At 45.4% G+C, this 15,778-nt stretch overlaps 1 protein-coding gene across 7 annotated transcripts in view; it reads right to left on the bottom strand.

The window, feature by feature from the left end:
• The window catches only part of dock1 (dedicator of cytokinesis 1), a 219,349-nt gene that overhangs the window by 126,033 nt on the left and 77,538 nt on the right, over positions 1–15,778 (bottom strand). For 4 of the 7 annotated variants that reach the window (XR_013968570.1, XM_080834740.1, XM_080834744.1 and 1 more), the window contains exons 26-28: positions 14,798–14,884; positions 8,664–8,791; positions 6,289–6,384 (exon numbers count right to left, since the gene is read on the bottom strand). Coding sequence is in view for 6 of the 7 variants with exons in the window: in XM_080834740.1 (XP_080690866.1) it covers positions 6,289–6,384; positions 8,664–8,791; positions 14,798–14,884 (311 nt within the window). In the remaining variant the exon portion in view is untranslated. The remainder of the gene's footprint in view (positions 1–6,288; positions 6,385–8,663; positions 8,792–14,797; positions 14,885–15,778) is intronic. The other 3 variants (XM_080834742.1, XM_080834743.1, XM_080834745.1) reach the window with 1 other exon arrangement.

The following is a 15,778-nucleotide window of genomic DNA, read 5'->3' as shown; positions in this document are numbered from 1 at the left end:
ATCTTTTTTTCATGCGGTTTATGCCTATGGACTTACAATCCCGTATTTATAGGCTACAAATACCTCTTTTAATTAATGTTTGGGCTTAATTGGATTTTAAGATTTCATGACTCTTTCGTGTGAAGTAAGCAACAGGAGGTCTGGGATGGAAAGGAGAGTTTATTCTTTTGTTTTTGATTAATCTCCACTGATATCATATCAGCATAATGACAAAGCACAAATTACAGACTGGTTAACATAAATGGTCCCGTAAGACTGAGGGAAGAAGAGCGACCATTCAGTGGACTAATGAAGGAGCCATCACATGCATCAGGACAGATGTGGATTATATTTTCATAATCTGAGACAGTGGTGGAAAAGAGATTGAGATCAATGGGAGTTTGTAGATCTGGATTACCAGTACATTTTCCTTCATTCACTGACTTTGAAAAGAAGAAAATATACGGAATACGCGACGAACACTTATTTTTCTAGATTCACCTATTAAAGCATCTACAAAACAACATGATTTTCTATAAACACATATAAACTATATCTCACTTATCAGATTTATTGGACTGTGAGGCTGCTTTCAGATTGATTACATATTTGGTAACAGCTAATGATTTTGATACGATTCATAATTTCACATTCACTCTCATAATCTGATCATCTGATAATGAAGCCATTAGGCTATGAGATGATGAATTTAAAATGATCACATTATTTAAACTAAGGGGTTTGTCCATGTTAAATATTTAAACCCACAGTAAACGACCTCTCATGCACATTCTATGCTAGTCAATCATAACACTGTCCGTTACAATAACACACAAAAAAAGTGCACTGAAAAAGACACCCTTTGCCACCATCAGGACAGAGTGTAAGAAGGACAACAGTCCACGATTACGCTCCAGGAGACATGACCAGTACTGATTGTCCTTTCCTGCTTTTCAGAATCACTTCCACCCATACTCCCAAACACACAGAGAAGACACCAGGTGAATCAGAAGTGACTGTCACACACACACAGACTGAAGACTCCAGGTGAATCAGGAGTGACTGTGTCCCAGACACACACACACACACACACACACACACACACACACACACACACACACACACACACACTCTCCAGGTGAATCAGGAGTGAAACAGATCATTTTGGTGCCGTGTGCAAGCTGCTGCCTTGCATGCTTTTTACACACCAGTTTAAATCCACAGATTTTTTTTTTTAGCTTTTTCAGCAAATACATAAAAAGTAGCAATTTCTAAAATGTTAACTCAAAATGGTTAAGGATACTTTTAATATTATAATTGTTGTTATAATAAAGCCTAGCACCCCATGTTGATCTGTAAAAGCGATGGTTAGAAAGCCCCTGAAAGAAATGTGCTTGTGTGATGCGAGACGATTTCTATGTTGTACAGCGTAACGGGGCTTAAGACATTTCAGAGAGGGAGGACTTAGAATTCCTACGATTGATAGGGATCAACTGAACTCCACAGCTAGCAGAGAATACTGTTCCAGTCACTAACAAAGCCAAAAAGCACTGCCCCACACAGGAAAACATGCCAAAGTGTCGTTAAAAAGGGCATATTGATCCAGTCACTCTGGAGGAAAACCACAAACATACATGGAGATCCGGTCCAGCCAGGTCTAGCTGAGTTTGAAAGATGACCCACAGGCCTCCTACCCTCTGCTTTCTGTTGGCGCCATCTTATTCTTCATCACCTCTTATATTGTAAATCAAGGGTTTGAATTCTGGAATAGTTTTACTGTAGCGTTAAAAAAAGACAGACATAGATGTTTCTCTGTCCCTTAAAGAAGTGCAATTGATTTATTATGTGCAATATTGTGTATTTTATACTGTTTTTAAAAGAATTAAAACAAAAATGCATTTAATATACAAAATAAAACATGAAAATAGTGCCACGTACTCCAGGGTATTATTTTCTAACGTTTGAGGCTATTTTGAACTGAACAAAGATATTCCTAAGGCGCTTTGTTTTCTCAGAAGGGGCAGGTTGTGATTTTGAAAGAGCATTACTGCTGTGTTATTGTGGACGGCAACCAGAAAGGGCTTCACAAAACACTATTGTTCCTCCACAAGCTAATCAAATTCCCTCATACAGATCCACTGAGATTGAAAAGACTGATAAGACTAGAAAATGGTGTGCGCAACACAAGGCTATGTGTGTGCACTTCTCTCCTTTGTTCCCTCTCTGTACAGGTTTAATCTTTTAAGTGTCCCTCCCTGGTCCCCACAGGCCAGATGTGTCCCATGGGGAACACAGATCACAACTCTCGCACTGGCAAATCAAAAGATGTTTCAAGCTCTTGTGATGTTACAGAGAGAGATCTCTTTTGTTAAAGCTTAGGTATACCTGGCATTTGAGCCCTACTGTGTAGAGGGCCCTGTGGGACATGGGAGTGAGGGCAGGCATGATGGACTAGGAGCTTGGAGCGAAAGCACAAGCAGAGAGAAGCCATTCTAGCAGGAGTAAGGCTTCATCACAGAACTGAGCATGTACTTATGTGATACAGCACTCCCAAATGGCCTTTAGGAGATTAACTATTCTCTACGGTACACCATGATCCTCTGCACCAGTTTTAAGACCTCACCCACCCACCCTGTTTGTGCAGGTCTGTGTTTGATGAGACCCACTTGAACCACTGCTTCACTGTTGTTAGTCTCATAGTGCCCAGCTAGGAATAGTCACAGTCTAACAGGGCTAGCCAATTGCCAGGCCTTGACCGCTCAGGCAGCACATCTACTGACAGTTGAAATATGCTTTGTCAATCAGGATCTGAGCAGTCATCCTCAAAACAGGAAATGTCCAGGCCAGGCACCCTGCCCATTGGCCTGACTGGCTTAGAATGTTACATGCAGGTGGGAACATTCGGAAAACATTCCTGCAACCATCCTGCAGCACCTGAGGCAGAACAGGGCTGTGCTGCAGGACATACAGAGAGAGAGAGAGAGAGAGCCTTCCAGTGTCAATCAATACAGTGGGCACACCCCCTGCATATCTCTCTCTCTCTCTCTCTCTCTCTCTCTCTCTCTCTCTCTCTCTCTCTCTCTCTCTCTCTCTCTCTCTCTCTCTCTCTCTCTCTCTCTCTCTCTCTCTCTCTCTCTCTCTCTCTCTCTCTCTCTCTCTCTCTCTCTCTCTCTCTCTCTCTCTCTCTCTCTCTCTCTCTCTCTCTCTCTCTCTCTCTCTCTCTCTCTCGCGCTCTCTCTCTCTCTCTCTCTCTCTCTCTCTCTCTCTCTCTCTCTCTCTCTCTCCACACTGCAGACTCCCAGATGAGGGAATGCGCGCGCGCACACACACACACACACACACACACACACACACACACACACACACACACACACACACACACACACACACACACACACACACACACACACACACACACACACACACACACACACACAATCAAACAAACAAACAACATATATGCAGTACACAGAGGAGAAAAATCATTATTGACAACACAAAGAGGTTCTAGGAGAGCAGAGGCAGGAGGTTGCTTAGGGACCGAGCGCAATGCAGAAAGCCGCGCAGAAAACAAAGAATGATTGCAGGCAGGAGACAACTATCCTAATATCTAGCCCACCTGCTTGGCGGTGCTTTCCGTGTGAGCAGCAGCATGAAGGAGCTTTCTGATGCTCACACAGCATCTCACTACACACTGCAGTGGATAAACAAGCAGAGAGAGTCAGGTGTAGACCTGCAATATTTATGCACAGAGACACACTTTGCCTTGCATCTGTAAATGATTGGAGGAGGAGGAAACTGTGCAGGGCATGTAGAAGGGGCGACGCTGCACTCATAGCATAGCAGGAGAGGAAAGAGGAGAGGCAAGAAATAAAACAGCTGCAAAGCTGCGACGAACTCCAGTGATCGCTCTCATCTGAATTCAGCTGACGGCACCAGAGAGAGGGAGAGGAGAGGAGAGGAGAGAGAGAAAAAAAGTTAATACATAAATCTAAATGTACGGCTGATGCACACAGGGACAAGGTCAGAAGCTCTGAAGGGCTTTCTGCAGTACACTGCTGTACCATGACATACAAACACATATGCCCAAACACACACAAACACACACACACACAAACACACACACACACACACATATATATTTATAATATATATATATATATATATATATATATATATATATATATATATATATATATATATATATATATATATATTATGTATACTGTATATATATATATTAATATATATGTAAGGTCACTCACATACACACAAATGTATTATGCACGCGCAAAAAAAGTAAAAGAGTAAAGATCAAGAGTAAAATTGGGTAGAAAGTGTGTGCAGAAGAGCAGATGAACTGTTCATCCTTGCTGGAGCTTCTGCCTTTTAAAAATTCAGCCTGACTTTATTGATCATTAAATAGTCATGGAGGGCTTTTAATGCTAATCTTAAAAGCAGCATTGAGAGTCCACAGATACAAACATCCCAAACTGTCCACCATGCCTGCACTGTGAGGGGTGGGTCCTGGACACACCACGGGCTGAAAGCCCTCCAATACAGTGTGTCACACACTTCAGCCTCAGAGCTTGGAGCTACCGGGGCGTGCTTGAGCTGTGGCACAATGCTCCATCACACACAAATACACACACACACACGGCCCAAAGACCAGCGCAAATACACACACACACACGCCCCAAAGACCAGCACAAACACACACACACACACACACACACACACAAGCCCCAAAGACCAGCACAAACACACACACAGCGAAAGGCAACAGTGGCAGCAAGAGTGATTATGTCGACCACAGCACACATCTTGTATGGATGGATGCTAAGCTGCCAGTAAACTGTAAACATTGATGGCTCCGCTGTGGACAACATGCAATCGAGCGGTAGCACATGGTGCCGTGAACGAGAGAAAGAGAGAGAGAGAGATAGAAAGAGACAGAGAGAGAGAGAGATAGAAAGAGAGAGAGTGTGTGTGAGTGCAACATTCAGGCAGCTCTGCGTGAAGAGGGCTGACCGCCACACGAGTGAACACACGCTGTGTGTAGCTGCTCAGTGCAGCCATTGTGATCACTTAATTCGCTAGGGGCCGCTCTGACAGCCTACTGCTCATGGCAGGATTACACACTGACACACACACACACACACACACACACACACACACACACACACACACACACACACACACACACACACACACACACACACGTGTGTGGCTGTGCAGGTCTGACAGGCAGGGGGCCCCAGACATACACACAATACTGGCAGCCATGACAAGTTGGTCAGTGACCCAGGCGTTCTTAAATGCATCTATGTGGAGGGCATTGGCATATGTGAATGCAAAGGGAAGAGGGGAGAAGAGAGTCAGGGGAGCGTGGACACCTATGACGGGCTGACATCAGAGGCCTGGACACAGCTTACACTCAATGGCTAGCCCTCATGCTGATCAGCCAAGAACACCGGTGAGCTTTTCAGTGCCACTCAGGTACTATGAGAGGATGAGAGGGTGCTCACTAAAGCCCTCGTTTCTCCAGCTGGCATGATAGAGAAGGCTGAGGGAGGGGGGAAGGGGGGGGGGGGACACATTAAAGCCATCAACAGGGGTGACCCTGGGCCGTCACTCACACAAGAGGCTCAAGAACAACCTACACATGCATGATGCTTTCATCACGCATCACACCCTTAAATATGAGGCTAAACTATGTTAAGTCCATAATACAATCAGAGGCGCACAGATTGCTTCTAGCGCAACAAAGCCAAAAAGGGAGACATGGCAGGCTCAAGGGATGACCTGAAAACTCTATTACGCCTCTTTAACTCCACTCCCTTACTTCTCAAGCCAAAGAAGCTCACTAGAGGATTCTTCAAATGGTGCTGATTACAGGGAGGCTGACATTCAAAAGCCTTTTCTTCAGCAGTCATGCTGGGTGACAGCAGTGAACAAAGATCTCAATACAACTGATAACTATATTCTGTTGTTTGCCAACTTTGCTGCTTTTGCATCTGTGCTGTATTTGTGTGTCTGTGTGTGTGTACAGAGGAATAATTCATGTCTGCTGAACGAGAGAAAGAGAGAGCGAGAGAGAGAGATGAGAGAGAGAGAGAGAGAGAGATGAGAGCGTGAAAGTGTGTGGATTGGTGAAATGTGACCCATGGTGCTGTGCGTGCCTGGTCCTTCAGCAACTGTGAGGGTGATGAAAACCATGTCACTGCAGGATTTCACAGCTGATAGAGAGAGGGGGCGGGGTGTAGAAGGAGGCAGAGAGACGATGAGGAGTCAAAGAGAGTGGCTTACGATGAGTGCTGAGTCTCGACCCAAGGAGATGACCGTTCGGTTCACTGTCCGCAGAAGCTTCTCCATGATAACCTCAATGTGCCACTGAGTCGGGCCCTGAAAGACAGACAGACAGACAAAAGTAGATTAGACGGGAGGTAGCCATACAAAGATAGATGACTATGTAACAGAGGCAAAAACACACACACATGCACGTTAGCAGGACAGGGATCCCCCATCATACACCCTAACACACTGCTGTTACATAAGTGGTGTTGTTATTGATTGCTCCTTCTTAGATTGACACCCTACCAGTCTGAGCGTGTTCCATGGTGACTGGTTCTGGCGAGCTGGACACCCGTGGTCAGCAGTGTGTGTGTGTGTGTGTGTGTGTGTGTGTGTGTGTGTGTGTGTGTGTGTGTGTGTGTGTGTGTGTGTGGCGAGCTGGACACCCGTGGATAATTATGAGTTGTCCCCCCCTGAGGCACCGCTGTTTGCTCAAAGTTTCACAACAAATCAGTAGGGGGCCAATTTCCCCTTCTCAATACAATAAAGAGTGCTGGTGACAGTATTGGACTCCCCATATGCTACCAGCTCTGTAATTAATCCATCTTTTCTTCTGCCCATCTGTTGCTTTTCCTTCTCTGAGTGATTCATCCAGCAATTTAAGGACATGGTGCTTTTGTTCAACAAACAAAGATCGCCACAGGCCCATGGGAAATATTCCCTGGAGATTTTAGTGTGTAATACTGTATGCTGTGACAAATACTGGGTGATGGCTTTTGATGGTCCACCATTTTGTGATGCCCATAAAAACAACAGAAACCTGCAGTCAGAGACAACTGAAACTCTTCAGTTTATAGAAGAAGATGATATTGGCCAGATCAAATGTGTCCATGTCAACTTGTCATCCTTGAAGCCTGTTGTGTGGCTCAGCATATAAGCAATGCATGCACTGGTGGTTAGTGTCCTGTGCTGTATGCACGTATGCCAGTGTGTGGATCTATTCCAGCATGCACAGGTGGTTAGTGGCCTGTGCTGTATGCCAGTGTGTGGATCTGTTTCAGCATGCACAGCATACACAGTGGAGTAGGTCTCATGGGGGGATTTGAGTGGATTCATGTGCCTCTGATCAACCCTGTACTAAGACTGGGAGCAGCCTTCTTATACAGAGTACAGAGAGCTGCCTCTGATCAAGCCTGTACTAAGACTGGGAGCAGCCTTCTTATACAGAGTACAGAGAGCTGCCTCTGATCAAGCCTGCACTAACACTGGGAGCAGCCTTCTTATACTGAGTACAGAGAGCTGCCTCTGATCAAGCCTGCACTAACACTGGGAGCAGCCTTCTTATACAGAGTACAGAGACTTCTCTCTGATCAATCCTGTACTAACACAGGGATCAGCCTTCTTCTGCAGAGTACAGAGAGCTGCCTGTGTTTCTGCTGCTTTAGGTTCAGGGTGCTAGAAGCTCAAGCTAGCATACCGGTGGGGCGCTTCCTGTTCTACTGAGGGCTTAGGGGGGATCCCTAAGAGCAGGGAGGTTCTCCACGGTTCAACAGTTGGCTGTAAGCAGTGTTTGTGTGTGTGTGTGTGTGTGTGCGTGAGAGTGCCTGAGCGAGAGAGAGCGAGAGAGCGCGCAAGAGAGAGAGAGAGAGAGAGAGAGAGAGAAAGAGAGAGAGAGAAAGTCTGTGCGTTAAAGTAGGGAGACCATCACAAGACCACTTCCTGCCAGACTTTAAATTATTCACACTGCCATTTCAGTAAGCTCCAACATACTCTGCGGAGGCTTTGGCATGCTGCTGTGTGTGTGTTTTTCTCTTCATGTGTGTTTTGTGCGTGCCTGTTTACAAATGTGTGTGTTTGTGTGTACTGTGTGTTTGTGGGGATGGTTGGCGACGTGTGTGTGACGCCACTGAGGTTGTCAAAGGCACCTTCATTTCAGAAAATGCTGTGAAATAGCACACAACTGTGCGTGCGTGCGTGCGTGCGTGCGTGCGTGCGTGCGTGCGTGCGTGCGTGCGTGCGTGCGGCGTGCGTGGTCGTGACATATCATGTCTGTAAAAATTGAGAAGCCTTTCCTTAACCTGTTTAAAATAGAGGAGCTTTGCCAATGAGATGCTCCATTATTCAGACAGTGTCCATGAAATAATCATTTGTTTCTGAAGTGTGCTGGATGCAGTGATTAAATGTAAGAGGCAGGCAGAGGGAAACTGGAAGATCTTCAGGAATCAAGGTTACATTACTCCCCACACACACACACACACACACACACACACACACACACACACACACACACACACACGCGCGCTTTGGGTATGAGATGATAAAGACAATCCATATACAACCACACAAGAGTGTATGTGTGTGTGTGTGTGTGTGTGTGTGTGTTCACCCACCACATCTGTGCGGTAGAGCACCTCCAGGACATTGCTGAGGAGTTGGCAACAGGCCTCCAGCTCTTCATGTTGCTCCAGGTGCAGCTTCAGCTGATCGGTCATCAGGGGCAGAAGGATCTCCCGACAGTCTACAAGGGACACACACACACACACACACACACACACACACACACACACACACAGATCTGAGATATTGTGGAGTAACAGATGATCACACACATTACTACACCACACTATGATGACGTTTGATCCTACAGCAATAGGTCCTGCCAAATGCACAACTCAAACCCTATGACGATATTGCGCTCCCTATTTGTGCGGTGTTGTGATTCATGCCCTTTTCTCCAAGGCCCCATTCTAACCGAGGAGCACTAGCACACACACACACACACACACACACACACACACACACACACACACACACACACACTGCTGTAAAGATCACAAAGGAGCACCAGAGCAGCACATCAGATGAAGCGTGTGAGAAGGCCCCCTGAAGAGATCATTGCAGCATATTTGTATGAGGGCAGGGCCATACCAGATACACAACAACTCTGATCTCTTCTGTTTCATTCAACCAGCCCTCTAGCCCACACAGAGGTGTGCTCACGCAGGGTTTCTACCACCGTTACAGTTACAGCCACACTTAGCCGAAAAGGGATAATCCAGGATAATGTGTGGATTAATGGAATTATATGATAAATAACCAGACCCTCTCCCCTTTTGTCAAAAGGACTTAAAGTACATACAGTTTATGGTTTAGTGGAATAGCAATTTATTGTACAATGACATTGTTATATTCTGACAAAGAACACCAGAAAGGTACATCATGCAATCCAAATGTCTAGCCACAGAGGCTGCCAAGTTGAATGCAACAGATAAAGTGAGGTGCGCGCACACACACACACACACACATACACACCAAATACACAGGCAATATACCTGCGGCACGAGGGGCAACGTGAGATTATCATATTTTTTATTAAGGCTCAGATTGTGGCGGGCTACTTCTCAGAACTTTAAATGAAAGCTGGTGCCTGGGGCCAAACACCGGACAGGGACCCCATCTTCTGCCTCAATTACAGGCAGAGCGCCTCGACAGGGAGGCTTCGATCGTCCCGAGGGGCCTGGAGAAGTCACGCTGTGCATGGATGACCAACGCAACCAGCCAAGAGACGGAGGGAGCAAGGGCGGAAGAGGAGAGGAAGGGAGAGACATGTAGGACGGAGATGTGATGCTAGGCTACCTTTTATTGCATCCATCGCATTCTATCTGAATCAATTATAATTAGAAACACAAGCTCTTTCATGGCAGGAGATATTTATCCCATTAATTCCTTCTATCACCATATGGACATGTGATGAATGAAAAGGCGTCCTGTACTCAAGCCCCTACAGCTTGCCTCTGGAGACTAACAGAGACGTACGTACGTACGTTCGTGCGCGTGCGCGTGTGCATGTGCGTGTGCGTGTGTGTGTAGGCATTTTTAGGAAGGAAGCACCATCCTGACAGACATTAATGTGTCCCCTTCATATAACGGTTCCCTTCAAAATCTCCAGAACATAAGCACAAGAGTCAAGCTTCTGAAAGTCACAGAGGACACCTGTCCTGCTACATGCGATATGACAGCGCAGAGACTAACGCAATGACTGTCATTGCTCTTTGCATTAATATATGAAGAAGGAGAGAGAAGCATGGGCATGTGATGTGACACAGATGGATATCATCTTCGCTGGCGGATGAGGGGCTCGGCCCTGTATGTGATGAATGGGACCAGGACTTTCCTGTAAATATCATCCCTCACGACAGGAGCAGAGGTGATCAATGAGCCTCTCCGCTCCACGGCAGCTTGCCATCGTGCTTAGCCACCATGAGAGAAATGTTGCAACAGACAACGGCGCTGCACTGCGCCGCGCTGCAGGGAGATCCAGGCCGCATCGTCAGCTGCCAGATTGATCCATCAGCCAGGGGCTACATCAAGCGCTCTTGAGCATCTGAATGCAGCTTCTCAATAATACCATGCTGGACACACACAGCTCACAAAATGTGTTGTTTGCCCATTTGAAAGCAAACAAATCGCTCCTCACAGATGCCTACAACCCATGGGGACTCTCAATATTGTCTAATCGCTACCGCATACACCATAAACATATTCATCTTTGGAAGACATTTTAAACTGAGGATTTATACCAACAGAGAACAAACTATTTTGTTAAATTGACTGATCAACACATATTGGTCATGGAATCTCTAAAATGAACAATATTCATGAAACAGCATCCGAAACAATAAAGCCATTTAGGGACTGACTTAGTTTGATTTGCTAAAAACAAACTGAGACAAAAAAAGGGTATTGGATCAGATGAGCTATGGGCCTTTGGTAACAGGGATCCTTTCCCTGTGAAATCATACAAATAAATGGAATAAATAAATGAATTTGGGGTTAGCTAACAGCACAGGATGCTTGAAGGTTATCTAAGCAGTCTGTCGGAAGGAAGAGATTACTGAGCGCTTAAATCCCCAAAATCATTAAATCCCTTCTGTGAATGATTAAAAAAAGCAATGAGAGAAAAACAGTGGAATATTCAGCACTGACTCCAAAGTCATGTGCTAGCAGGTGTATGTCTCAAGAACACCAGTGCTGTCCTATATCAATAGCAGTAACAATCACAATCACAATTTACACTAGTCCTGGCTATACTGTTTTCTTTATTTGGCTTTCTTTTCTCTGTAATACAGAACAATAACCTCTACCACTGCTATTTATACCCGTCATAGCCCATTTAGCAGATAAAGCCAGGCCAAAGCAATTGCCCCCTCAATTCTACCAAACATTTACTTCCTTTCCATTACAGCACAAAACTCAGGCACAAGTTACTTTGACAAAGGAAAACCTCTGTATGCAATGACTAGCCTGGTAATTGAAAAGTATTTTCTGCGTGCTGTGATATTGACCATTCCCTGCCAGAGGAGTACTGAGACAACAGTTTATGGAACGGAGTCTCGTTCAAATCAAACATGGTCACTAAAACAATAATGCAGATGTGATTAGACCCTTAAACCTGCCAATGAACATCTATTAAATGAAACTAATTCCCAGAAATGGTAATTATAGTACGGCTAGATAGATAACCCTATGCCACCCTGTAGGATGGGACCCACTGGGGAGTACTTCACCGTGGCTGGCAAACACAGCCTCACTTAGCAGAGCAGAGCACCGGCTGCCAGGACCTGCCGGCCCAGAGCAACGCCACGCCAGGCCCAGGCACCGTAAACACCCACCACGGTGAGTCAGGTTTCCACGCCGCAATACCGTCTGGTTGAAGTTAGCAAGATAAGCTGCCTGACAATCATGGCTTAACACACAGCAAAAAGGAAATACTAGAAAATAAACGGAGCGTGGTGTGTGTGGGTCAGTGTGAGGGGATGAGAGGTTAAATAATCTGACAACACTCCAGCACAAAAGAAAATCTGCTATCCAGAGGCTGTCAACATTGTGTGGAGATGCTTAATTCCTTGTTTTGCCAGAGAGCTGAAATCCTTGATCCCCAGGCCCTCCACCTCTTTAGCTCCCCAGTTGTGAAGTGAAGGGTGTGTGTGTGTGTGTGTGTGTGTGTGTGTGTGTGTGTGTGTGTGGCAGACTGGAACTATCGAGGTGGGCCATGACTGTGCCCCTCCAGCTAAGACACAGACACACAGACACAGACACAGACACAGGCACACACACGCACACAGAGACACACAAACACACACAAACACACACACACACACACACACACACACTAACACAGAGACACACACACACGCACACAGAGACACACACACACACACGAACACAGAGACACACACACACACACACACAGAGACACACACACACACACGCACACAGAGACACACACACACACACACACGCACACAGAGACACACACACACGCACACAGAGACACACACACACGCACACACACGCACACAGAGACACACACACACGCACCAGGGTGGGAAATTTACATATTTTTTAGGGGGCAATTTTTGCCCCCACTTACTGAAATCCAGGGGCATTTCACAAAAAATTGGGGGCACTTTTAGAAACTTGTGAAAAACGTTTAACCTTTGTTCAAAATAATAAACACACTTATTTAGGCTTAAAGCAGCAATACGGAATTCTGTTCCAAAACTAGTACGCTAACTACCTAAAAGGCATGCAAAAACCTTGCAAACACCACCAACAGCCCAGCTGACACTAATAGAAGCTTGCCAACACACTAACTGGTGTCTTTTTGCAGTATACCTGGCATGTCATGCATGTGAAAGCTTTTCTTCCATTTTTGCAGGGTGTTCCAGCCCGTTACACAGAACTACATAGGGCATATCTTGGATGGCTAGTGGGAAAGACACAGGTCTTGATCTGTCCTTCACATGACCATATGCGATCAAAATGAATTAGAGGATGGTACCAAAACCAGTTGCCTATAGAACCATACCTCAAAAAGTGTCAAATTGTTGCATAGTGTTACTTTAAAGTATATGAACAATTGTCATCAAATGGCAATAATAAGACTATTAAGCTTTAGTCTACAAATTCAAAGTGTTTTCTTAGATTTTTTTTTAACAAAAACCAAACAGACAATCTAAATTAGACAATCATATTCACGTTTATTCTTATTTCTTTGTGGTTATGAGTTGTTATTACTTACTACATTTCATTATTCAACTATTAACAATCGTTTTTTTCTTTCTTTTATTTTATTATATTTATGGATTTTTGTGTTACCTTTAATCATGTTGTACCTACCATAGTAGGCCTACAGGAAATACAGTTAAGACTAGTAAACTAGCTTGCAAGCAAGCCTTTGTAGTTAACGCTGAAACGCACTATCAAAGATAGCTAACGTTAGCTAACTAACGTTAAACTAGCTTAACCGAACTAAATCATTTCTAAAAGTATTATTACCAGTTATCATTCACCGTAGGCGATGGCGTGATGCTTGGCGCCTGTTGACGAAAGGCCATGTATTTCTGTATGTTTTCGCTCCCTTTGATGAAGTCAGCAGAAGAGTTTGCCTGTGCTGGATTTACAACGACTTGGGCAACTCGTTGTCTACAAGTAAGTCCGACATGCCTTAGAAAAAAAAATCAGGCCTTTTTCTCGTCGTCATCCTCCACCCCAGGCCAATCTAACTTTAATTTTTTGACAGTCGCTGGGTGTGTGAATCTTTTAAAAATCGATGGTGACAGAGACTGCGCTGATCGTCATTTCTCCTCACTCTCGCAGTCACAGGTCTGATTAGGAAGCAAATATGTTTAGTTAGAGCGTTCGGTTCTTCACGCAACAATGAGTCGAGGCGAAAATCAAAACATTTAATGGCAACTGACCGGCTACGATGTTTGACACGTTCATCAAATTATTATTACACAAAATTATGGGGGCATTTTTTGCCCCTCTCCTAGTAATTTTAGGGGCAAAACTATATTTTTTAGGGGCAGTTTTGCCCTTTGCCCTCGTTAATTTCCGACGCTGACACGCACACAGAGACACACACACACACACACACACACACACACACACACACACACGCACACAGAGACACACACACACGCACACAGAGACACAAACAATCACACACACACACACACACGCATGTTTGTTCCCTTCTGCTGAAGCTGTCTGTGAGTAAAACATGCGTGTGTGTAACTGGAGCGCTCAAGATGACAGATGCTGTACCTACAAGCTGAGCCATCTCTCAAGACACTAGGGAGGACACTTGTGTTGAATTCTATGTTGACACTCAATGCTCAGCTTGAGAATTGGTTGTTTCAAAACAGTGGCGAATAATAACTAACTGAAAAAATTATCTTCTCCATCAATGCAAACTCGCCTAATTGAATAAATGAACCAAAATCACAGATCACCTGCTGTAGCATTGCATTGGAGCTGAGATCTGTGTAATCTAATTAAGATGAGTGGAGAGTGGGGGAGAGGGACAGAGAGAGGGAGAGAGAGAGAGAGAGAGAGAGAGAGAGAGAGAGAGAGAGAGAGAGAGAGAGAGAGAGAGAGAGAGAGAGAGAGAGAGAGAGAGGAAGGCAGACCAGTACATAATTAGACATGAAAGATTGTGCATCTATCTGGACGCTACCTGTGGTGCCTCCATATGCTGTCTCTGTTCGAGCACATTTCACCTTGGGATGGCGAGCTTCTCCCCCGGCCACTCTCCGTCCAGCAGCTGGGGGGGAGGATTGGGGGGGGGGGGGGGGGATCAGAGGGTAATTAACACCCTCATTGCAGAGGCTAGTACCAAAAGCGTGTAGAGAGGAAGGGAGAGAGAAAGAGAGAGAGTGAAAGATTGAGAGTGAGAGAGAGAGAGAGAGAAAGAGTGAGACAGAGAGAGTGAGAGAGAGAGAGAGAGAGAGAGAGAGGGGGGGGGGGAGAGAGAGAGGGATGGAAAGAGAGAGAGAGGGAGAGAGAGAGGGATGGAAAGAGAGAGAGAGAGAGAGAGAGAGGGAGAGAAGAGTGGAAAGAAGATCCCTACTGCCAGTGTTATATAGTCCTGAACTATAGGAAAGGCAGAGCGATGAGGTGTCTGAAACACTCCCCAGCCACACCACGCCTGCTCATCACAATAAGGAAAACCATCCAGGCAAGATGATTGTTATATCCCGCCACCATCTCAGAATGACAACGTTTTACATATGTACACAATCTGTTCAATGGGAACAATCTGCTGCTGATAATGAATAAGTAATGCCCACAAGGTAGAGAGCGTAACTCCATCGAGAACAGTCAAGCCTTCACAAGTGGTGAAGGATGGAGTACAGAAGGGCTGGGGGCTGGGGGGTGTTTGTCATATCCCCTGACAGGCCATAATAATGACACTGTCATCACCCCAAGGGCTTCTGGTACCACAGCCACATCTGCGTCCAGATTCACAGCTGCTGTGGACCCCAGCATGACTAGTCCATCTCAGGGCATTCAGCAGCCCAGCCGAGGAGATAAGAGACCTCCTGACTTCTCTCTCTGCCTCTCCCTCCTCCTCTCTGGCCTTTTCTCACTTTGAAAATACTCTCAAATGGACAGAAAATAGTCTTTTGGGTGCATTTGTGCTTTACTTTTCATACCA

The sequence above is a fragment of the Sprattus sprattus genome, assembly GCF_963457725.1.
Source record: "Sprattus sprattus genome assembly, chromosome: 3".
NCBI lineage: Eukaryota > Metazoa > Chordata > Actinopteri > Clupeiformes > Clupeidae > Sprattus > Sprattus sprattus.
This window is presented reverse-complemented; position numbering and strand designations above follow the sequence as displayed.